At 33.7% G+C, this 20,035-nt stretch overlaps 2 protein-coding genes across 3 annotated transcripts in view; one reads left to right on the forward strand and one right to left on the reverse strand.

Moving 5' to 3' along the window:
* Positions 1–20,035, reverse strand: part of LOC133173165 (large ribosomal subunit protein uL4-like) — a 389,882-nt gene that overhangs the window by 110,085 nt on the left and 259,762 nt on the right. The window lies entirely within an intron of this gene.
* LOC133173127 (gamma-tubulin complex component 4-like) overlaps positions 1–20,035 on the forward strand; it is a 114,533-nt gene that overhangs the window by 70,149 nt on the left and 24,349 nt on the right. For both annotated transcript variants that reach the window (XM_061308066.1, XM_061308074.1), the window contains exon 15: positions 1,941–2,080. In XM_061308066.1, the coding sequence (XP_061164050.1) occupies positions 1,941–2,080 (140 nt within the window). The remainder of the gene's footprint in view (positions 1–1,940; positions 2,081–20,035) is intronic.

Below are 20,035 nucleotides of genomic sequence, written 5' to 3' on the forward strand. Positions count from 1 at the left end.
TTCACATTTTCGACTTCTTCTCCAGAACCACTGGGCCAATTTCAACCAAACTTGCCACAAAGCATCCTTGGGTGAAGGGGGTTCAAGTTTGTTCAAATGAAAGGCCATGCCCTCTTCCAAGGGGAGATAATAAAGAATTGGTGAAAATTTGGTGTCATCTTTTAAAAATCTTCTTCTCAAGAACCATTGGGCTAGAAAAGTTGAAACTTACGTGATACCTTCATTACATAGTGTAGATTCAAATTTGTTCAAATCATGACCCCCGGGGGTAGGGTGGAGCCACAATGAGGGATCAAAGTTTTACATAGGAATATATACTAGGAAAATTCTTTAAAAATCTTCTTTTCAAGAACAACAAAGCCGCAATTAGTCTTATTGATATGGAATCATCCTCAGGTAGTGTAGATTCAAATTTGTTCAAATCATGACCCCCGGGGGTAGGGTGGGGCCACAATGGGGGATCAAAGTTTTACATAGGAATATATAGGAAAATTCTTTAAAAAATCTTCTTCTCAAGAACAAAAAAGCCACAATTAGTCATGTTGATATGGAATCATCCTCAGGTAGTGTAGATTCAAGTTTGTTCAAATCATGACCCCCGGGGGTAGGGTGGGGCCACAATGAGGGAAAGTTTAACATAGGAATATATAGATAAATTCTTTAAGAATCTTCTTCTCAAGAACAAAAAAGCCACAATTAGTCATATTGATATGGAATCATCCTCACTGTAGTGTAGATTCAAGTTTGTTCAAATCCTGACCCCCGGGGGTAGGGTTGGGCCTTAATGATGATCAGAGTTTTACGTAGGAATATGTAGGAAAAATCTTTAAAAATCTTTTCAAGAACAACAAAGCCATGATTAGTCATATTGATATTGAAGCATCCCCAAGTATTGTAGATTCAAGTTTGTTCAAGGTATCCTCCAGTAGTAGGGTGGGGCCATAAGGGGGATCAAAGTTTAACAAAAGAACATAAATAGGAAATATCTTTAAAAATCTTCTTCTCAAGAACAACAAAGCCATGATTAGTCATATTTATATGGAAGCATCCTCAGGTAGTGTAGATTCAAGTTTGTTCAAATCATGCCCCCCCCCCCCCCCCCCCCCCCCCCCCCCCCCGGATAGGGTGGCAGACATCTTTAAAGTTCCGTTTTCAAGAACAGCAAAACCATGATTAGAATGAATATAGAAGCATCCTCAGAAAGTTTAGATTCATTTTCATTAAAAACATGGCAACTGGGGGTAGGGTATGCCTAGAACAGGCGATCAAAGCTTTACATATGAATATATACAGTACCAACCAGACCCAACCTGACACAAAGCAGTCCCAGAGCAGTCCCGGGGACTGCTTTCTGGGATTGCTCTGGGACTGCTAAAGCAGTCCCAGAGCAGTCCCACAGCGGTCCCAGAGCAGTCCCGGGGACTGCTTTCTGGGACTGCTTAGTGTCAGGTTGGGTCTGGTTGGTACTGTAGGAGAAGGAATCTGCTGACGAAGAACAGCAGGGCCATATTGACTCAGGTGAGCGTTGTGGCCCATGGGCCTCTTGTTTATGTTTATCTTCTACTCTAACATCTTTCTTTCTGAAAAAATACTAGTCAAGAAGTTTATCTCGGTTAGACTCGGGTTGAAATGTCATATTTTGAGATTGTGCTGCATAGTCATCCATTGCTTATGAAAACATTGACAATTTTTTTCAAAGATAAACCCTAATGTCTTAAAGTTTATTCAGTGGACACAAAGGTGATATTAAATAAATGTGTAAAAATTCAGTGATGAACTTTAAGCATTTTTAATTCTTAGCCCCAGTCTTTTTGATCTTTTTGATAACTCCTCATAATAGATATTCTTGTGTTTACTATTTGCAACATTTATTTTTTGTTATCTTTGATTTCCTATGTGTAAGTCATTCAATATTTGTCTGTATGATATTTGCCTTCCAGAATTTTCAGAGACAGTCCAATCTACTGTTTACAGTCCTGTCCAGTGTCAGAAGCCATAATGCCAGCCCCCATCTAGCACAGCTCCTATTACGACTAGACTACAACCATTACTTCTCTATAGCAGGGGGCCAGCTGGGAAGGTAAGCTACTCTTTTGCAAGTGCTGGTTCAAAGATAAAGATCTGATTTAAGGATGATCTGTTCTTGTACAGGTCATAATTGCAAATAAGCCATTTTGTTATAAGCATAGTTTGGATTATTAAGGTCTTCCGTTCCAACGGAAGACCTTCTACTGATTGTGATGATTAAGATTATTCTTATTATTCTTTTTTTTTTTTTTCCTAGACGCCAACTTTGACGCTTCATATCTTCCTCATTTTTAAACAGATTTTGTTCAAATTTTCAGAGCTTTTAGACTTTACAAAACACTGTCAGAATACCGTAATACAATTCGGAAATTACCTTCTGTTCACGAGTTATTCCCCTTTGATTGAATTTTGCATGCCTCCGATTTCCAGACAAAGGCTCAGAAATGGTTATAATTGGAGCACAAAACCCTTTGAAATTGAAAAGAGGAAGCATTGAAGTTGTGCACATCGGTTTTTGTTTTTTGATTTTTGCATTAAAAATGGCGCTAGAGAGGAGTCAAAAGTTAGAACGCGGAAAACAGCAAAAAATTTGACATATTTTCCTTTATATCTTGAAAACTAGAAATATTTTGTTAAGACATGTAGAACAAAAGTTGTGCATAATTGCAAGGGCTTTCATATTATACTATTTAAAAGGGGCTGGCCCCTATGATTAGGGATCTTGGGCCCTTAAAAGTTTTTGCTTTATAACTCAAAAATGGTAAATATTTCGATCTGGATCTTGGGAACAAAATTGTTCTTTTACACCTTTTTGATCTAATGAAAATGTTGTTTTGTTCGAGTATACCGTGGGTATTGCGTTATACGTATTAGAAAGCAGGCCAGGTAAACAGGTAACGTTTTTCATTCGGCAAGGAAATCAGACCTCTTCATGTGTATAACTTAAACAGACTTGCTATCAATAATATACCCTGCGGTATTTAATGTTAATTTTCTTTTTAATAAGGTTTAAACGTGGTTTATGGTTCACTATTAAATTATTTATTACAGCTAGTCTTTTCTTCTTTTTTAAATTAGGTTAATAGTGTTCAAAAGCGGAGAATATTAAATCTATCTTTCTACGTTTATTATTACAACAAACTTTGTAAGTGATTTTAAACTGTATGCATTGAATAATTCAGGATCATTAGCTGTATGCATATTACGGTCTCCATGTTCAGCTCGATGTTTAGTTATGTAACCCAACGTACGAATCCCACGCTGTTGATCGAGGTCATCAGTGTACTAGCCACCTGTGGCCATAAACAATGCTAGTATTTGTGATCGCGTATAATGTCAATTTTGTACAAAGAGCTATTAATTAATGGAAAGTTATATGTTTTTAATTATATCGAATCAGTAAGATTACTTTACCGATCTTTTATAATCTTAATTCCAAACACTGGTGCATAAAAATCATTTTGAATTTTAATCGCTGTTTTTGTCTGTTCACGCAACAATACATTTAAAAAAAAGTATTGCTCTATCCCGTGTTGTTGTATTTTAATTCATCTGCAATTGTAATTGAATGGGGGCTTCGGTAAATAATTGTAATTACTACGCATGCTACGCACATATTATTTTTACCATCACTCTTGTGAATGTCCATTTATTATTTATAGAATTAAATAAACATTAACATAAATAAAAATTCCTTCAAATATACTTGTACTATAATTCAATTCTTTGTAATATAGCAAACAGTTTCATCCATCTCTGCCGCTTTGTGTCTTTAAGTGTTGTAGTCCAGTCCTCGTTTACATACACGTGGCCACAGAGAGCCGTGGGCACCTCGATGTTGAAATACATTGTGTACTCTGATAGTTGCTCTACACCGCACAAACAACTAACGTGTACATACAGTGTAGTAATTGGCAAAGATTGTTTGAAAAATATAAACTCGCATGTGTTCGCTACGAAGCATTCATTTTAAAATTTTATTTACATGTAGATACCTTATAAGAACAAAATAAAGTAAATGTATAACACCTAGAACAATGTTTAAAAATTAAAATACAAATATCGTGTGCTCGGAAGGGAAGATGGCTTGAAAGGGTGTGTCTGTGAATGCTTAGATCTAGCAACACACTTCGCAAAGTTAAGCATACTTGTGTCCAAATCCTTTAAAAGTGGGGGCAATCCCCAATCCTCGCACCCTTCCTTTTTGAATCTAAAAATATATACCATACTGAGAGTTGTATATAGAGCGGGAATGTTATTTTATTAGTCCTTAAAGGCACAACTTAAGAAATGACTTATAATTTTTTTTTAGATAAGATTGTTTCGCGATACAGCTGTGATAAATCTTAGGAACTTCTAAAGTTATAACTTAGGCATATCTTAAGATAACTTAGGAAATGTTTTTGAAACAGGCATGTCATCTATTACGACGTCCATATTACCATATAAGAGAATGAAATTTTGTTTTGTATATAAAGTGGTTATTACAAATATGCGTGTTACAAAAATGTATGTTGAAATCTTCAAAAGCTATCGAATTATTTGCATACGTGTACTCGTACATATGAACATTGATCAACACTGATCAAGTGTATACCGGGACCCGGGATAGTCTTATTATAGCTCTTGCTTTGTCAAATCATTACTTTCATACCCCTTGCATTTAAGAAAAACAATGTTATAAAAAAAATAATAATCTGACATATAACAAGTATACATGTAGCGTGTGCAATTTATTTGGCTAGGGGCATGTACACACGTGGTTCGAAACTGTAGGGGGCTACAAATGCGGCCATAACTAGTATATTTTTGAGGTGTTATAAAAAACAAATAATACTCACAAAAGCTTATAAAATTGCCATTCTATCGATACCTTATATGCCATGTTTCATCCACCAACAACGCCACGACATCGATGAGAAATACGTTTCTACACGGGCATTTTCTTCGAAAAGGATAGGAAGTTAATGAATTAAAATAATTAATTCTTTTAGTTAACGCATTATGTTTACCTCTTTATTTGTTGTATGCAATAAGTATAGACCTTACTAATAATGACTGTTTGGTTGTCACACCTGTGCATGTGTCGTGCGAGGTACAGCGGTAAGGTAAATTACCGAGAGTCGCGATGTCTGGGGTGATTCAGAATACCCTAAATGACTGTGGTCCATTGAATTTCTACTAGTAAATCAACCTGTCAAATCTAACATGGGCCCACATAATACGACTAAATTCGTTTCATGAATGAACTGGTTCTTAACAAATATATGTACAGTATACAATATCTTTTCTTTAGATCTGTTTGCTTATTATTTTCAACCACAATCTGCAGTACATGTATAGATACACGAAATCCATGCACAACGGCTCTACACCTGTCAATCAAAATCACTCGATATTGTGAACTCAGTCTGGTGTTACGGCAGCATTTCCGAAGTGATTCAAAATATTCTATCGGCTAATTCTAATTTTTCGCGTTGAATAATAATATTTTGGAACAAAGTTGGAATTAAGGCTGGAGCTGCATGCTGTGAATTTATCACACCTGCAGTCTGCAGTCTTCCCTCCTTACATGTATATGAAGCATCTGTTGAGTAATGAATCAGAGAGCATAATATGCGGAACAAGTTTGATTGAGATTTTTACTTTTCCTTTAAGATAAAATGATTAATAACATAATTTATGCATCTAATAGATACATATAAATGTACATGTATAGCTTTTTAAAAACAAGAATCTGTAATTGAAAATGTGAAAGTGAAGAGTTTAGGTAATAGTTCTTAACCAAAATTTAATGACAGTTCATTCCTTCCTAGTTATGTTCCCCAAACGAAGTTTGGGAACATATTGTTTTTACTCTGTTTCTTATTATTAAGGTCTTCCGTCTTCACGGAAGACCTTATAGTGATTCTACTGTTTCTTATTATTATTATTATTTTTTTCCCCAAAATTTTGTGCAGGCGATTTCTCGAAAACTATTCAGTGGTTTTAAATGAAACTTTCAGGAATTATGCGTCGTTAAATGAACTTTGTTCATCAGAAGAAAAATTTGGAAAACTCGCTTCTGGTGCCAAGTTATTGACAGTTTTCTGATTTTAAAATGAAATTTTGTCCCCCCTTTTTTTCAAAAATGGTTTAAGATATGAACTGGAGACTTGTTAGAGATGATAGGTTATGTCTTCTAGATGAGGGGAATCACCTTTTTGTGCGTCGTCAGTACTTCCGCTCGTTACCGGATGCGAATTTAAAAAAGTCGTATTTTTAAACTTTTTTGTTTTTCTATATTTTTCTTTTATTTTAATAAGGTTAATAGAAGCTCTTCTGAAAATGCTTTATATATAATTTATTTTAGAATTGATCAATCCAAACTCTAGATATTCGCATTTCTAAATTTGAAGCGGGTCCAAAATGGCGGCTGTCTCTGTAAACTCCGATAAGTAGGTCAGAATTTACGGAGTCAGCCGAGCGTTTGTTTGAATGAAAGTACCATAAGGATCAAAGAAATGTGAAGGAAATGTTGGATTGTCACATCACAATTACATTGCAATTCTGTTTCGCAATAGAGTTTTAATCCGGGGTTTCCTCAAACGTCTACTATAATTTTTCTTGTTTGTATCTCAAAGTAGAAAAACGACATGGCTACAAGTGGAAATACAATAACTACAACCTTTTGTTTTACACCACGGAAAAACTGATCCTAAACCATGGTTATAAGTAAAAGCTTTTCAAGAAACTTGCCTGACTAAAGCAATCAATATATAGTAATTATTACGTGGCCATTGTTTTTTTCCCCATGCAGGCTTGTGTCATATTAAATGAACAGAAAAGACAGAAATAAGAAAACCATTTTTTTAAAGATTGTTTAATGAAAATGATTTAAATATATTTTTTCTAAAAGATGTTGTTATTGAACATAAATGGTATCAGATTCCCTGACCGTCGCAGGACGAGACATGTTTTTGGGCGAAACATTCCAGTCTTCCCATGAATGTGTAACTAATCGGGATAGTCAACTTTGGGGGTAAACAGGAAAATAAAACTTGTAGAAAATCTTACCTAAATTACTGCTTCAGTGTTACTTATCCATACGATATATAATAAGTACAATATGATAAATATACTTTCTCAAGTTCGATATTCAGGTTATAAGAACATACATTTTGAAATTTCATTGAAGCCATCACCATTCAATAGAAAATACATTCCGAAGGATATGCTCGAATATTTACCCGTGACGTTTCGCGCGAAATAATGTATCGTGATCAACCTTTCGTAGTAGACAAATGGTCTGATGCAGAAGTATATAGAAGTGCAGAAAAAGATTACATGGACATGCCTGTATATGGAATTACATGAAATAAAAAGTTGAATACATAAAGAATAAAAGAAAGCATACAGTATCATCAGAGAATGGCTAAAGATATGAATATGAAACTTGCTGAGGTGATAGAGCATCAAATGTAGATATATTGATCGACAATTAATTTTCGTCGTTCTTACTTCCGGTCGCAAACGGAAGTGAATTCAAAAATGTTAAATTTGCAAACTGTTTTGTTTTTCAGTATTTTTCTTTGGGATTTACAGGGTTAATAGAGAGTCTTTTAGGAGGTTTATGTATGTTTTCATCTTTTTGATTGAAAAAGTTTGCAGAGATTTTTATAAAATTCACTTCCTGTCGAGTGATTACCTGTCCTCAAAATTAGAATTTGTTCTCACAATATTGCTTGGCAACAGTAAACGACTGAAGTCTAAAACTTTCAGGTCTGATAGTCAGTCATCAGTTTATTTGAATCGTGAGAAAATCTTGTATCGCCGTTACTTCCGGTCGTGACAGGAAGTGATGCAGAAAAGTGAATGGTTAATGGTTAGCTTTCTTGGATTTTCACGCTGAATTTCTTTTATCACTTTTTCAGAGTGAATATTTGCTTTTATTTTCAGAATTGGACGGAAGACCTCTCATTGCTCGCAATGAGTTTCTAGTTATTAGGTCTTCCGTTCACAACGGAAGACCTATAGTGATTGTATTGTTTCTTTTTATTATTATTATTATTATTCCTCCCAAATTTTGTGAGCGCGATTACTCAGAGATGTTTCGATAGATTTTCACAATTTTTTACAGGATAATAGGTTAATATGTGAAGTTTATATAAAATTCCGTTTTTTGAAAAATTCACTTCCGGTCCGAAGTTATGACCGAATTTCAAATTTTAATATGTACTTTTGTCCGGTGTTTTTCTCAAAAGCAGTTTAAGGTAAAGATGTGAAACTTACAGGAATAATAGATCATGACATTCTCTTTGTTTCTACGTGATTTTCGTTTGTGTCTGGAACTTCCTGTCTGAACCGGAAGTGAATTTGTGTTTCAGTCATTTTTCGACTTTTTTGTTTTTAAATATATTTTGAAGATATCTTTAGGCATAATAGAGATAGGTCCATAAGTGCCAAATATATGATTTGTTTTGAAATCAGATAACACGTTTTGTAGATTTCAGCTACTTTCGTTTTGGTTTAAAAAATCAAAGTACTGAAAGTACTGAAAGGGCATTTCTTACTTTAACTTGCATGAAGGTTATGTTTACATGTTTCTCTGCTTACAAAAATCAATACATACAGTATCATATATAAGAATGAAGACTACATTTAATTGCAGTAAATATCAAAGTACCTGAAGTACTGAGAGGACTGTTTTAGATACCCAATTTTTTCTAACTACAGTGTAGTATAAACAGGCATGTTTTTCTATACATAAAAATCAATGCATACAATAAGTTACCTATGGAAGCTATTTTCATTAGCCAATAAAAATCAAAGTACCGTAAGGACTGAAAAGATATTAAGTATTGTTTTTTTTACTCTGACTTACATATAGATGCTTCTCTAAATGCAAAATTCAATTCCACACTACATGTTTTATAATTTATTATGTTTATATACAAGGATGGTGGATAGTTTCATTTTAGTAGTGAAAATCAAAGTACTGTAAGAACTGACAGGTTGTTTTCTAGATCCCCCCCCCCCCCAATTTAACTTTTAAATTTAAAAATAGTTTAAATACGCTTCTACTAATGAATAAAAACATGCATACAATTTCATATAAAAGGACAACAAATACATTCATTTTTGCAGTAAAAATCAATGAACTGCAAGTACCGAAAGGACAAATTTTAGATTCTTTACAACTTAATTATTACATACTGTACACGTTTTTCTACATAAAAAAAACAATGCAAACGGTATCATATAGGAACGGAAGACCTTTTTGTTGCCATGGCAACAAGAGTCTAGTTATTATTATTTTTCTTCCTGGGTACTTTTTTGTCCGTGAGTGATCTCGAAAACTATACATCCAATTGATGTGAAACCTTTTTAGGGTTACTAGGCATGTTATGTAGATTTGCGGAACGAAGGTCATTTTGCGCGCACGTGCATGCACGTGCGTGCGCGTGCATTGCATAAAATGACCAATATTCTTGATATAGCTGTAACTTTTATATTTTTTGATGAAATGCTTTGATACTCAGAATATAAGGATATATTAAAAGTGTTAACAAGATGACATGGTCAGCATGCACATGCATGCACGTGCGCGCACGTGCAAAGCATAAAATGACCAATTTACTCGATATAGTCGTAACTTTGATATTTTTTGATGAAATGCTTTGATTCTCAAAATATTTATATATATTAAAAGTGTAGACAAGACGACATGGTCATCCTGCACTTGCATGCATATGCATGCATGTGCGCGCGCATGCAATGCGTTAAATGACCAATTCACTTAATATAGCCGTAATTTTTATATTTTTTTTATGAAAAGCTTTGATATTAAGAATATATAGAAATATTAAAAGTGTAGACAAGATGATGTGACCTTCATGCACATGCATGCACATGCGCGCGCGTGCAATGTGTTAAATGACCAATACACTTAATATAGCCGTAACTTTTATATTTTTTGATGAAAAGCTTTGATACTAAGAATTAACAGACATACTGTAAGTGTAGACAAAATGGCATGGTCATTATGAACATGCATGCAGGTGCGCATGTGCACAATGCTAAGATGACCAATATGCTTGATATAGCCGGCACTTATATATTTTTTTACGAAATGTTTTGATACTGAGAATATAAAGATCATTTATAGTACAGATGGGATGACATGGTAATCCTGCACATGCATGCACGTGCGCGCGTGTGAAATGCAAAAATATACTTCATTGCCTTATTTAATGAAGCTTACAGGAAATAAGACACCAAAAGGGAGTTGGGGAGCGTTTGGGGAACATCTGTAACGGTCCCCGTTACAATTATAACTAGTCTCTATATAACTTTTAATTACGGCCGTGCCCTCTCCCCTTCAAAAGATGTCTAATACATACTTTTAAATTCTGTTTATGTATCAAGAAATTTCCACAGGTACTTGAGGACAGGATCCCCCCCCCCCCCAATGTTTGTTGGACATTTTTTTCCACAAATTATATTTATTACACTTATTCATCATGTGTACCATAGGAAAAAATCGAGTACAAGTACCTGTGGAAATTTCTATTTGCCCCCCCCCCCTTCCCAAAACACTGAAATTGTTTTCTACGGGCTTGACAACAGGTACTTGTGGACAGACCCCCCCCCCCCCCCCCCCGATATTCAACCCCGGGGCTTGTTGGACATTTTTTCCACAAATTATATTTATTGCACTTACTCATCATGTGTACCATATGAAAAAATCGTGAAAACCCCAAAATAATCGTTCCACACAAAAAATGCCTCACTATGTATAGTTAAAACATTAATTTTTCATATTTCTTGATGAAATTAACATTAATAAAATCAACACAAAATTAATACCTTATTACATATCACTTGAATTTATCATAAAGCAGAAAATCTGTTCTGCGGGCTTCAAGGCCAGCTCAGGAACCTAAAGATGTCCTCATTTTCCAAGTCCAGTACAGAACGTAAATTAAATGAAATAAATCACACGATCACTGGGAAGAACTCAAAGAAAGAAAAGTCTTGAGGAAAAGATATTTTGATTCGACTTATAGAATGAAATAAACCGATATTCTCTTTTTGCCACTCTTTCCTGGTGCCCTGGGACTGTGAATGTAGGATCAGTATTTTTCTCACAGGTCCGTTGTACGGATTGTACGGGGGGGGGGGGGGGGGGGGGGGCAGACCTTCTGAAAATAGTCTTTTGTTGTAGTTTTAATATGTAAATTTTGATTTAATTGCTGCTTGCACTCTCCCCACTCTTTGTTTCTCTACGGTCATACATAGGCTAATCCCAGCAAAAATGTAATGACCCCCCCCTCCAACACACACTTTTTTTTTTTAAATGTGTATTGCGATAGGACTTAAAATTGGAAAACATTTTCTGTATATCTCTACATCGAAAAATATAAAACAAATATTTTTTTTATATTTCCTTTTTAAAACAACATAGATAATTATGCATAGCTAATTAAATACTGAATTAAATATTTATTTTTGCAGACAATATGCTCTGGGTTATAGAACATGATGTGAAAGCGTATCGTAATGCACCTTGTAATCCTTTGGATTTTCAGATTTAAGGCCAATGCGAAAACCCAAAGACGCCGACATTTTATTATGCTACTGTAATCGAAGATCCGGGGGGCATACAGTTTTTGTCCTGTCCACCTGTCTATTTGTCTGTTAGACTGTGTTAGCCTCTTTGTCCGCAAAAACTTTAACTATGCCCATAAAATTTGATTGGTTGGAACTACTGCTTTCACATTTCTTATGTGTATTCCTAGTAACAAGAACTTCCTTCAGGTACCAACATATTTGACCTCTTGACCTTGAACTTGGAGTTTGATCCTCTTTTGCAAAATTTTACCAAACTATAACCTTGGCCAAAACTTTTGAACAGTTGGTGCTATAGCTTTTATACTTCACATCTGTATCCCTTGTGATAAGTCTCCTCCTTGGGTATAAATATGTTTGACCATTTTACCTTGACCTTGGAGTTTGACCAACTTTTAAACAACTTTAGCCTTGACAATAATTTTTGAATGACTAGTACTAGGGCTTTTATATTACATAGGTAATTTTCTTGTGACAAGGCCTGTCATTGTATACCTTTAATTTTGACCATTTTACCTTGACCTTTGAGTATGTCCTACTTTTGAAAAACTTTAACCTTGGTTTTAACTTTTGAACAGTTGGTGCTAAGGCTTTTTAATACCACATGTGTATTCCTTGTAACAATTAAGACCTTCCCTCAAGTACAAACAATTATGATCCCTTGACCTTGGAGTTTGACCTTTTAAAGAAATTAACCTTGGCCATAACTTTTAAACTGTTGCTGCTGTGGCTTTCATACTAGTATATATTTCACAGTATATTCTTTGTTCAAGACCTTTATTTGGGTAATAACATTTTTTTTTTAACTTTTGATCTTGACCATGGAGTTTGACTTGCATTTGAGAAACTTTTAACTTTTGCCATAAGATGGCATATGGGGGCATCAGTGTTTCAAAAATCACACGTTCAGTATCCAAATCGGGCATAAAACATTTACAATGATCCTTTAAAGCAGTGAGTTGAACCTAATAAATTACGACTATAGAAATTATGATAATTTATTTCGATGTATGGTCTAAAAAAAACGTTTATTATACCTCTGTGAAAACTAGCTTACAAGTGAAAAATCACTAGTAAAATAGAATTTGATTGGCCGAGAAAGTCACATGTCCATCATGTTTGCCCTGCAACAAAACGTCGTGTTTCACGATTGTGATGTCACAATTAAACGAGTGAGGAGTTAGATTGTTTATAGCGACGCTGCTAACTTCGTTTGCGTGGTAACAACAACTAAAAATTCGCCCCAAAAAAATCACCTTAATTAATGCAATTGCATACAGATAGTAGATTAAACGTTCTTTGTTAAAATGTTTGCACTTTTCAAAATTCGTTTATGGAAATACAGCTAACATACGTCATGAGACGTCACAGTCTAGACGTTCCAAATGTCTCGTGCTGTTTGAAGAGGCGGATCTTAAAATTAAGTGAACAATGCACTCGCCCAACGGTCGCACCGTCAACATATTATCGTTGATTGATTGTGTCCATTTAAATGTGTAAAAATGTAATGGTGTTTGAATGTTACTGGTGTGATCACACAAACTTGTCACGTAGGAATTTTTTTTAATGAAACGAGGCTATTGGTGTACCTGTAACTTACATCTCTTTCATATCGTTCTCATCAAATGCATGTTTGCTTTATTCATTGGATCTCCTTTGTAATTCCTGCATTTTGGTTAATTCGGTATTATAAACAATTTATTGCATAATAGTGAGGGAGACATAAAGATTTCTTCGCAAATGAAAAATCATATTTCTCTCGGGCGTTGCCTTCGGGGAGTATGATTTTTCATGGGCGAAGAAATCTTCATGTTGCCCTCGGGGAATATGATTTTTTATGGGCGAAGAAATCTTCATGTCTCCCTCACTATCATGCAATAAATGCAAACTGTGAACTTGTCAATTCCGAAACACACAAAAGGGTATCGCTGATATCATACAGAGTGTATCATTGCCTTGATCAGGCCCATAGGAAGCAAATTCAGGGGGTTTGGGGGGGGGGGGGGCACAGCCATACATTTTCAGTTGACAGTTGAGGGGGCACTACTACCATAAATTTCCTGACAAGCAAAAAAAAGGTCACCAACTACCAAAACTTCCTTGACTAGCAAAAAAAGAGAAGGTTATCAGACGTTTTTATTGAGGTGGCACAAGCTATAGTATCTATGTCTACTATAGTAATCTATATATCGGCAAATTATTGGGGGGCACGCCCCCCTCCCTCGGTTCCTACAGCCATGTTGATTAAATTTAGGGTCACTAAGGAAAGAATGTTTTGACTGGATGAATGGTCTGAAAGAACATGTGTTAACTTGTCGAGTCGGTAACACATAGATGGGGTTTGCTTATAACCAGAGTGTGTCATGGTTTGATGCAAGGTCATCAACGGAGAAACAACATTCCTTAACTGTCTTTCTACTGGTGAGACATTGCAAGCTGATACCCCTTACAAGATTGCTTATAACCTTAGAATGTGGCATGACCTTGACTCAAGGTCACTTCTTCCTGTTCGCAGCTCCAATGGAAGACCTACTCGTAGCTTTGCAACGAGCTCTGCTCTAGTTCTTATTCTTCTTCTTTTTTTTTTTTTCCTAGACGCCAACTTTGAAGCTTCATATCTTCCTCATTCCTGAATGGATTTTGTTCAAATTTTCAGAGCTTTTATACTTTACAAAGCACTCTCAGAATACGGTTATACAATTCGGAAATTACCTTCTGTTCACGAGTTATTCCCCTTTGATTGAAATTTTTAGGCCTTCGATTTCCAGACAAAGGCTCTGAGACTGTAATAATTGGAGCACAAAACCCTTTGAATTTGAAAAGAAGAAGCATTGAAGTTGTGCACATCAGTTTTTGTTTTTTGATTTTTGCATTAGAAATGGCGCTAGAGAGGGGTCAAAAGTTGGAACGCGGAAAAGAGCAAAAATTTTGACATATTTTCCTTTATATCTTGAAAACTAAAAATATTTTGTTAAAACATTTAGAATAAAAGTTGTGAATAATTGCAAGAGAAGAGCTTTCATTTGATATCATTTAAAAGGGTCTGGCCCCTAAAATTAGGGAACTAGAGCCCTTGAAAGTTTTTCGCTTTATAACTCAAAAATGGTAAATATTTTGATATGGCTTTCGGAATTAAAGTTGCTCTTTAACACCTTATTGATCTCATAAAAATGTTGTTTTGTTCGAGTATTGCGTAATATGTCATAATATGTAGGTAAAAAGCAGGTCCTGTAAACAGGTAAGCGGTTTCATTCGGCAAGTAAATCAGAACTCTTCATGTGTATAACTTAAACAAACTTGCTATAAATAATATACCCTACTGTATTTAATGCTAATTTTCTTCTAAATAAGGTTTTAAACGTGTTCTGTGGTTCACTCATAAATTATATTTTACAACTTTCTTTTCTTTTTTAATTTAGTTTTAAAGGGAACAACGTCTTCAAATAAAGGAAGGAATTAAATGTATCTATATAACTATATAAGTAATAATAAACTTTAAGCATCGAATAATTAATGATCATTAACTGTACGCATTTTACATTCTCCATGTTGATTTATACAGTTATGTAACGCAACCCGTGATCCCACATTGCCAAGGTCACCAGTGTACAAACCACCTGCGGTCATAAACCATGTAAACAAAACAAACATCTGTGATTGCGTTTAAAATCCATTGTGTAGAAATAACGATTAAGGGTTTGGTTTTGTGTGCAGCCAAGTGAGACTCACTAAAAATAAAAACCTTAATATCTCAAAAATTAAGCCTTGCTAACACTTGAAAACTGGTCCATGTCATCTTCATAATGAAAACAATCTCTGGGTATATGCAGCTTAATTGACACTTGCAGTAGTTTGCAGCTATGAAGTACACAATACACCTGCAGGACTGCGCAGCCACAGGTTTTAGTAGTGCACCAAAAAATCCAAAAAAAATATGAAATAGTTAAACCAATTAAGTGGCTACAACTATTTGTGAAGAACCCTTGTTTTAAATGTAAACTCACTACAATAGGTACAATTCTTTAAATGCATACTTGGGTGAATTAAAAAAAAATGACCACCAAACTGAATTTTTTTGGCAAAATTCAACTACTTATAACATATTTTTCGCTTATATCATCATATTGCAAATGCATTCTAGTTTAAAATCCTGAAGTGGCAATAGAATAGACAATTGGATTAAAAAGTTTCAGAATTTTTATTAGTAAAATTTCTTTTGAAAAAAGAAAATATCATTACACCTTAAAAGACTTTCTAAAATACATAATCACAAGAAATTATAGTTTTTTATGCTTCAAAATGGTAAAAGGGGTATAAATGATTAAATCTAGACCTTGAATGAGTATCTTCTCGTGAACATGTAACAAAAAATTGGCTTTTTGATTGTTATTTTACATTATTTTTTCAATTCTGGTTTGAAAAGTTTTAATATGAAAAAAATATGAAGTAATAAAATTCCCCTAAATTCACTTTTTTGTCCGTTCAAGTCAATTCTTTAAATCTAAGCCAAAAAAGAATTGTTATATACGAGTTCTCTTGTGAAAAATACTAGATTTTGAAGTGACCCTATGTTACATTATTGTGTTGCACTCCTGAAATCTGATATGTATTTTATTTAACATTGTTTTAAAAATTATAACACACAATAACCCATTGTTACTTTGTAAATCAATTTGTCGTGTTGATATTTTTCATCGTTTACAGCAGGTCTTTCATATTTTGAAGACCTTAAAACATGATTATTTGCAAAGTGTAATATATATAAATTGTATTTAAAATATATGTGAAATGATGAAAACTATTCCCTGAATTGACTGTAAAATTTCTGTAATTTGTTGATAGACATAGTGTTTTGAACATCAAATAGTATCAAGCATTTTTTTCAACTTAATTTTTAGTAAAGATAGTTAAAAAGCATCGGTAATTATGAAGCAGTTTTGTTGCACTCCTGACTGCAGTAAAGTTGAAAATTAAATTGAAATTAAAACCATAGAACACAAAAATTCATAAAGTGTTGGCAACATCAAGTGGTAATGAAATTGTGCAATACTTATAGTCCAATACTTCATAATTTAAACAGATGAAAGTATTTAAAATTCGCATTTTATCTGGAATTATACCCTATTTTATGCCAAAAAACTAGCTTAAATGTATATTTAGAAGATAAAATATATTTTAAAGCATATTTTCCTTTAGAAGACAAACACAGTAACCCACCAGAAAAATTCTACTCATCATTTTTTCTTTATTTTTATTCTTATTGGATGATTTATAATTCTAACATATTTGTTGCACTCCTGACCAAAAGCATTGGGGCCTTTAAAGTAGAATTGTGAAGTGAAAATTACGTAAGAACTTGTTCTGTTGCTTCAGTGAAGTTGAGGAGGAATTACTCGAATTTTATGACAATGTTTTAGTGTGTTTATTTTTAATGCTCATTAAAAAAATCACAAAAAAGATAAAATCACATCTGAATTGATAAAATTGAAAAAAGAAGGATTTTAATAATAAAACTGTCAATAATTTAGCATTAAATTATACAAAAAGATCATTATTAATTAATGAATACTTCTAAGCGTGAATAATCTTTTTGTCACACAACTTGAATCTTTAAAAAAATATGTTGCACTCCTGACCATAGAAATATGGATCTGAAGCACAGACAGATCCTGTAATTGATAAATCTATTTGGTAAAAATGTTCTTTGTGTCTTTATTTTCCAAAATAAAAATCAGAAAATCATATAATGATAATAGTTTTTTCATGCTTGGGAGCAAAACATCAAATGTTGCACTCCTGACATTTTTGGGTATGCACATATACTTGACTCTCATTCATGCTGCTTGTGATTTATATAACTTTTTAAAGTTTTAAAATGTATATCAGTTATTATTTTACACTTCCAAAATTCCTTTTTGTCTTAATTTTCTATCAGAATTTTACAATTGATGTTTTTTTGGCAACACTACATTTTTTCTGTTGCACTCCTGACATGGTATAACATTTTTTTAAACATCAGCCATGACCACAACCTGATTAAACAAAAGTTATGACAGTCCACATTCAAAGCTCAATACTTTGAATATTATCAGGAAAGTCTTTATTTTCAACATGAAGCATTATTTTTTATTTCACAGATCTCCAAAAAATATTGAAATTTCAAAATGTCACAAAAAGGTGTTGCACTCCTGACAATTTTAGCATCTTTTTGGGCATAACTTTTTTGTTAATTGAGATATCAACGAGATATTTGGCAGGTATTTAGACACTATCTAAAGACATATGCTGAGACATAGAAATCTGTTTTCATTGCCTGTATTTTTAGTGTGGGTTGATAAATATGCATTTGGTCATTTTTTTTTAATTCACCCACATGTTAGTTCAACAAGAAAATGTTAGCCATGAAAGTAGTCCCAACCACATGGCAATGTGTTAAAAATAGAATTAAAGAGACTCACTCTTGATCTAAAAATAGCACTTTATATGAAAGCCCAGATATATCTAAAGTATTACTCTATGGTCTGTACAAAACACAGCTAAATTATTGTTAGAAAAATAATTTTCTCCTCAAGAAATATGCCAAAGAAGATGTTAAAAATTTGCAGGTGGAATGAAAGTGTGCAATTTAAATAAGAGGCCTGGCCCACCATGTTCACTTGAGTCACCTTGGTGTTCTTCAGATTTCTAAGACATTCTTATCCCCCTTAATTCTCATAAAAACTTTGAGCCAATATTGTGGCCCCACCCTGGGGTCATAAAGCCATGTATAATCGAAAACTGATTCCACAACATGAGGATATTTCATTATCAATATGTCTAACATGGCTTTTGTGTTTTCTGAAGTTTTTTTTCACATGTATACATGCATTTACCAATTTATATATAAAATCTTATCTCAGATTTATTTGAAGAAGAAAAAAAGTGGGAAAAAATACAAATAGGAAATATTGTAATATTATTACCAGTATAATATTAGGTCTGGACCATGATTTAGACCAACTTGATCTTCACTACTTGAGGATGCTTGCATTAAATTATGAGTAAATCATTACCTTGTTGTTCATTAAAGGATGATTTTTTCCTATCTATTCCCATGTCAAACTTTGATACCCCTATTTTAGGGTTTAATTTTTATGGAAGACAGATGGAGAGACTCTAGGATCAGAAAAGTTCAATATAGCCTCTGTTCAGATGAGCTAAAATGTAAAATGTCTTTGATTATTGTAAAAAAAGTCACCAAGAACAAAAGAAAAGGATGATAAATGAACTTTTTTTATTCTTATCACTTCCAGGATATATTATTTCTTTTAACGTGCATATGCAAGTTTGACTACTTTTTAGAAAGTTTCCTTAAAGATATAAGGTATAATTTTATAAATAAGCTTCAATTCTAACAATATAACTCCAATATAACTCTAAGATATTTGAGACCTGTGTTCTAAGCATGTGTTTCACAAGAGTGACTTTAAAACATTTTTTGCATTTAATGCACTAAACAATAAATTAGATAAAACATTATTAAAATATCTTGTATCAAGATCCCAAAATGTTCCTCATTGTAAACTTGTGGAAAGTTCAAATATGTACTTTTGTTTATGGTCATCATATGTTTTTTTCAGTGATGTTTGGAAAGTTCAATGTATTTGTACATACAACCATGAAATCAAGTGTATACCGGGACCCGGGATAGTCTTATTAGCTCTTGCTTTGTCAAATCATTACTTTCATATCCCTTGCATTTAAGAAACAATGTTTAGAAAAAAATATCTGACATATAACATGTATGTAGTGCGTGCAGTTTATTTGGCTGTGGGCATGTACACACGTGGTTCGAAATACTCCAAACTGTAGGGGGCTACAAATGCGGCCATACATGTAACTAGTATATTTTTGAGGTGTTAGCAAAAACAAATAATACTCACAGAAGCTTATAAAATTGCCGTTCTATCGATACCTAACATGCCATGTTTCATCCACCAACAACGCCACGACATCGATGAGAAATATCATGCAACGTTTTTACACGGGCATTTTCTTCGAAACAGAAGGAAGTTAATGAATTAAAATATTAATTTCTACTGGTAAATCAATCTGTCAAATCTAACATGGGCCCACATAATACGACTAAATTCGTTTCATGAATTAACTGGTTCTTAACAAATATATGTACATTATACAGTATCTTTTCTTACGATCTGTTTGTTTATTATTTTCAAACACAATCTGTACATATATAGTACACGAAATCCATGCACAACGGCGCTACACCTGTCAATCAAAATCACTTGATATTGTAAACTCAGTCTGGTGCTACGGCAGCATTTCCGAAGTGATTCAAAATATTCTTTCGGCTAATTCTAATTTTTCGCGTTGAATAATAATATTTTGGAACAAAGTT

This window comes from Saccostrea echinata, unplaced genomic scaffold, assembly GCF_033153115.1.
Source record: "Saccostrea echinata isolate AGI-Se365-2 ecotype Australia unplaced genomic scaffold, CSIRO_AGI_Sech_v1 ptg000002l, whole genome shotgun sequence".
Taxonomy (NCBI): Eukaryota; Metazoa; Mollusca; class Bivalvia; order Ostreida; family Ostreidae; genus Saccostrea; species Saccostrea echinata.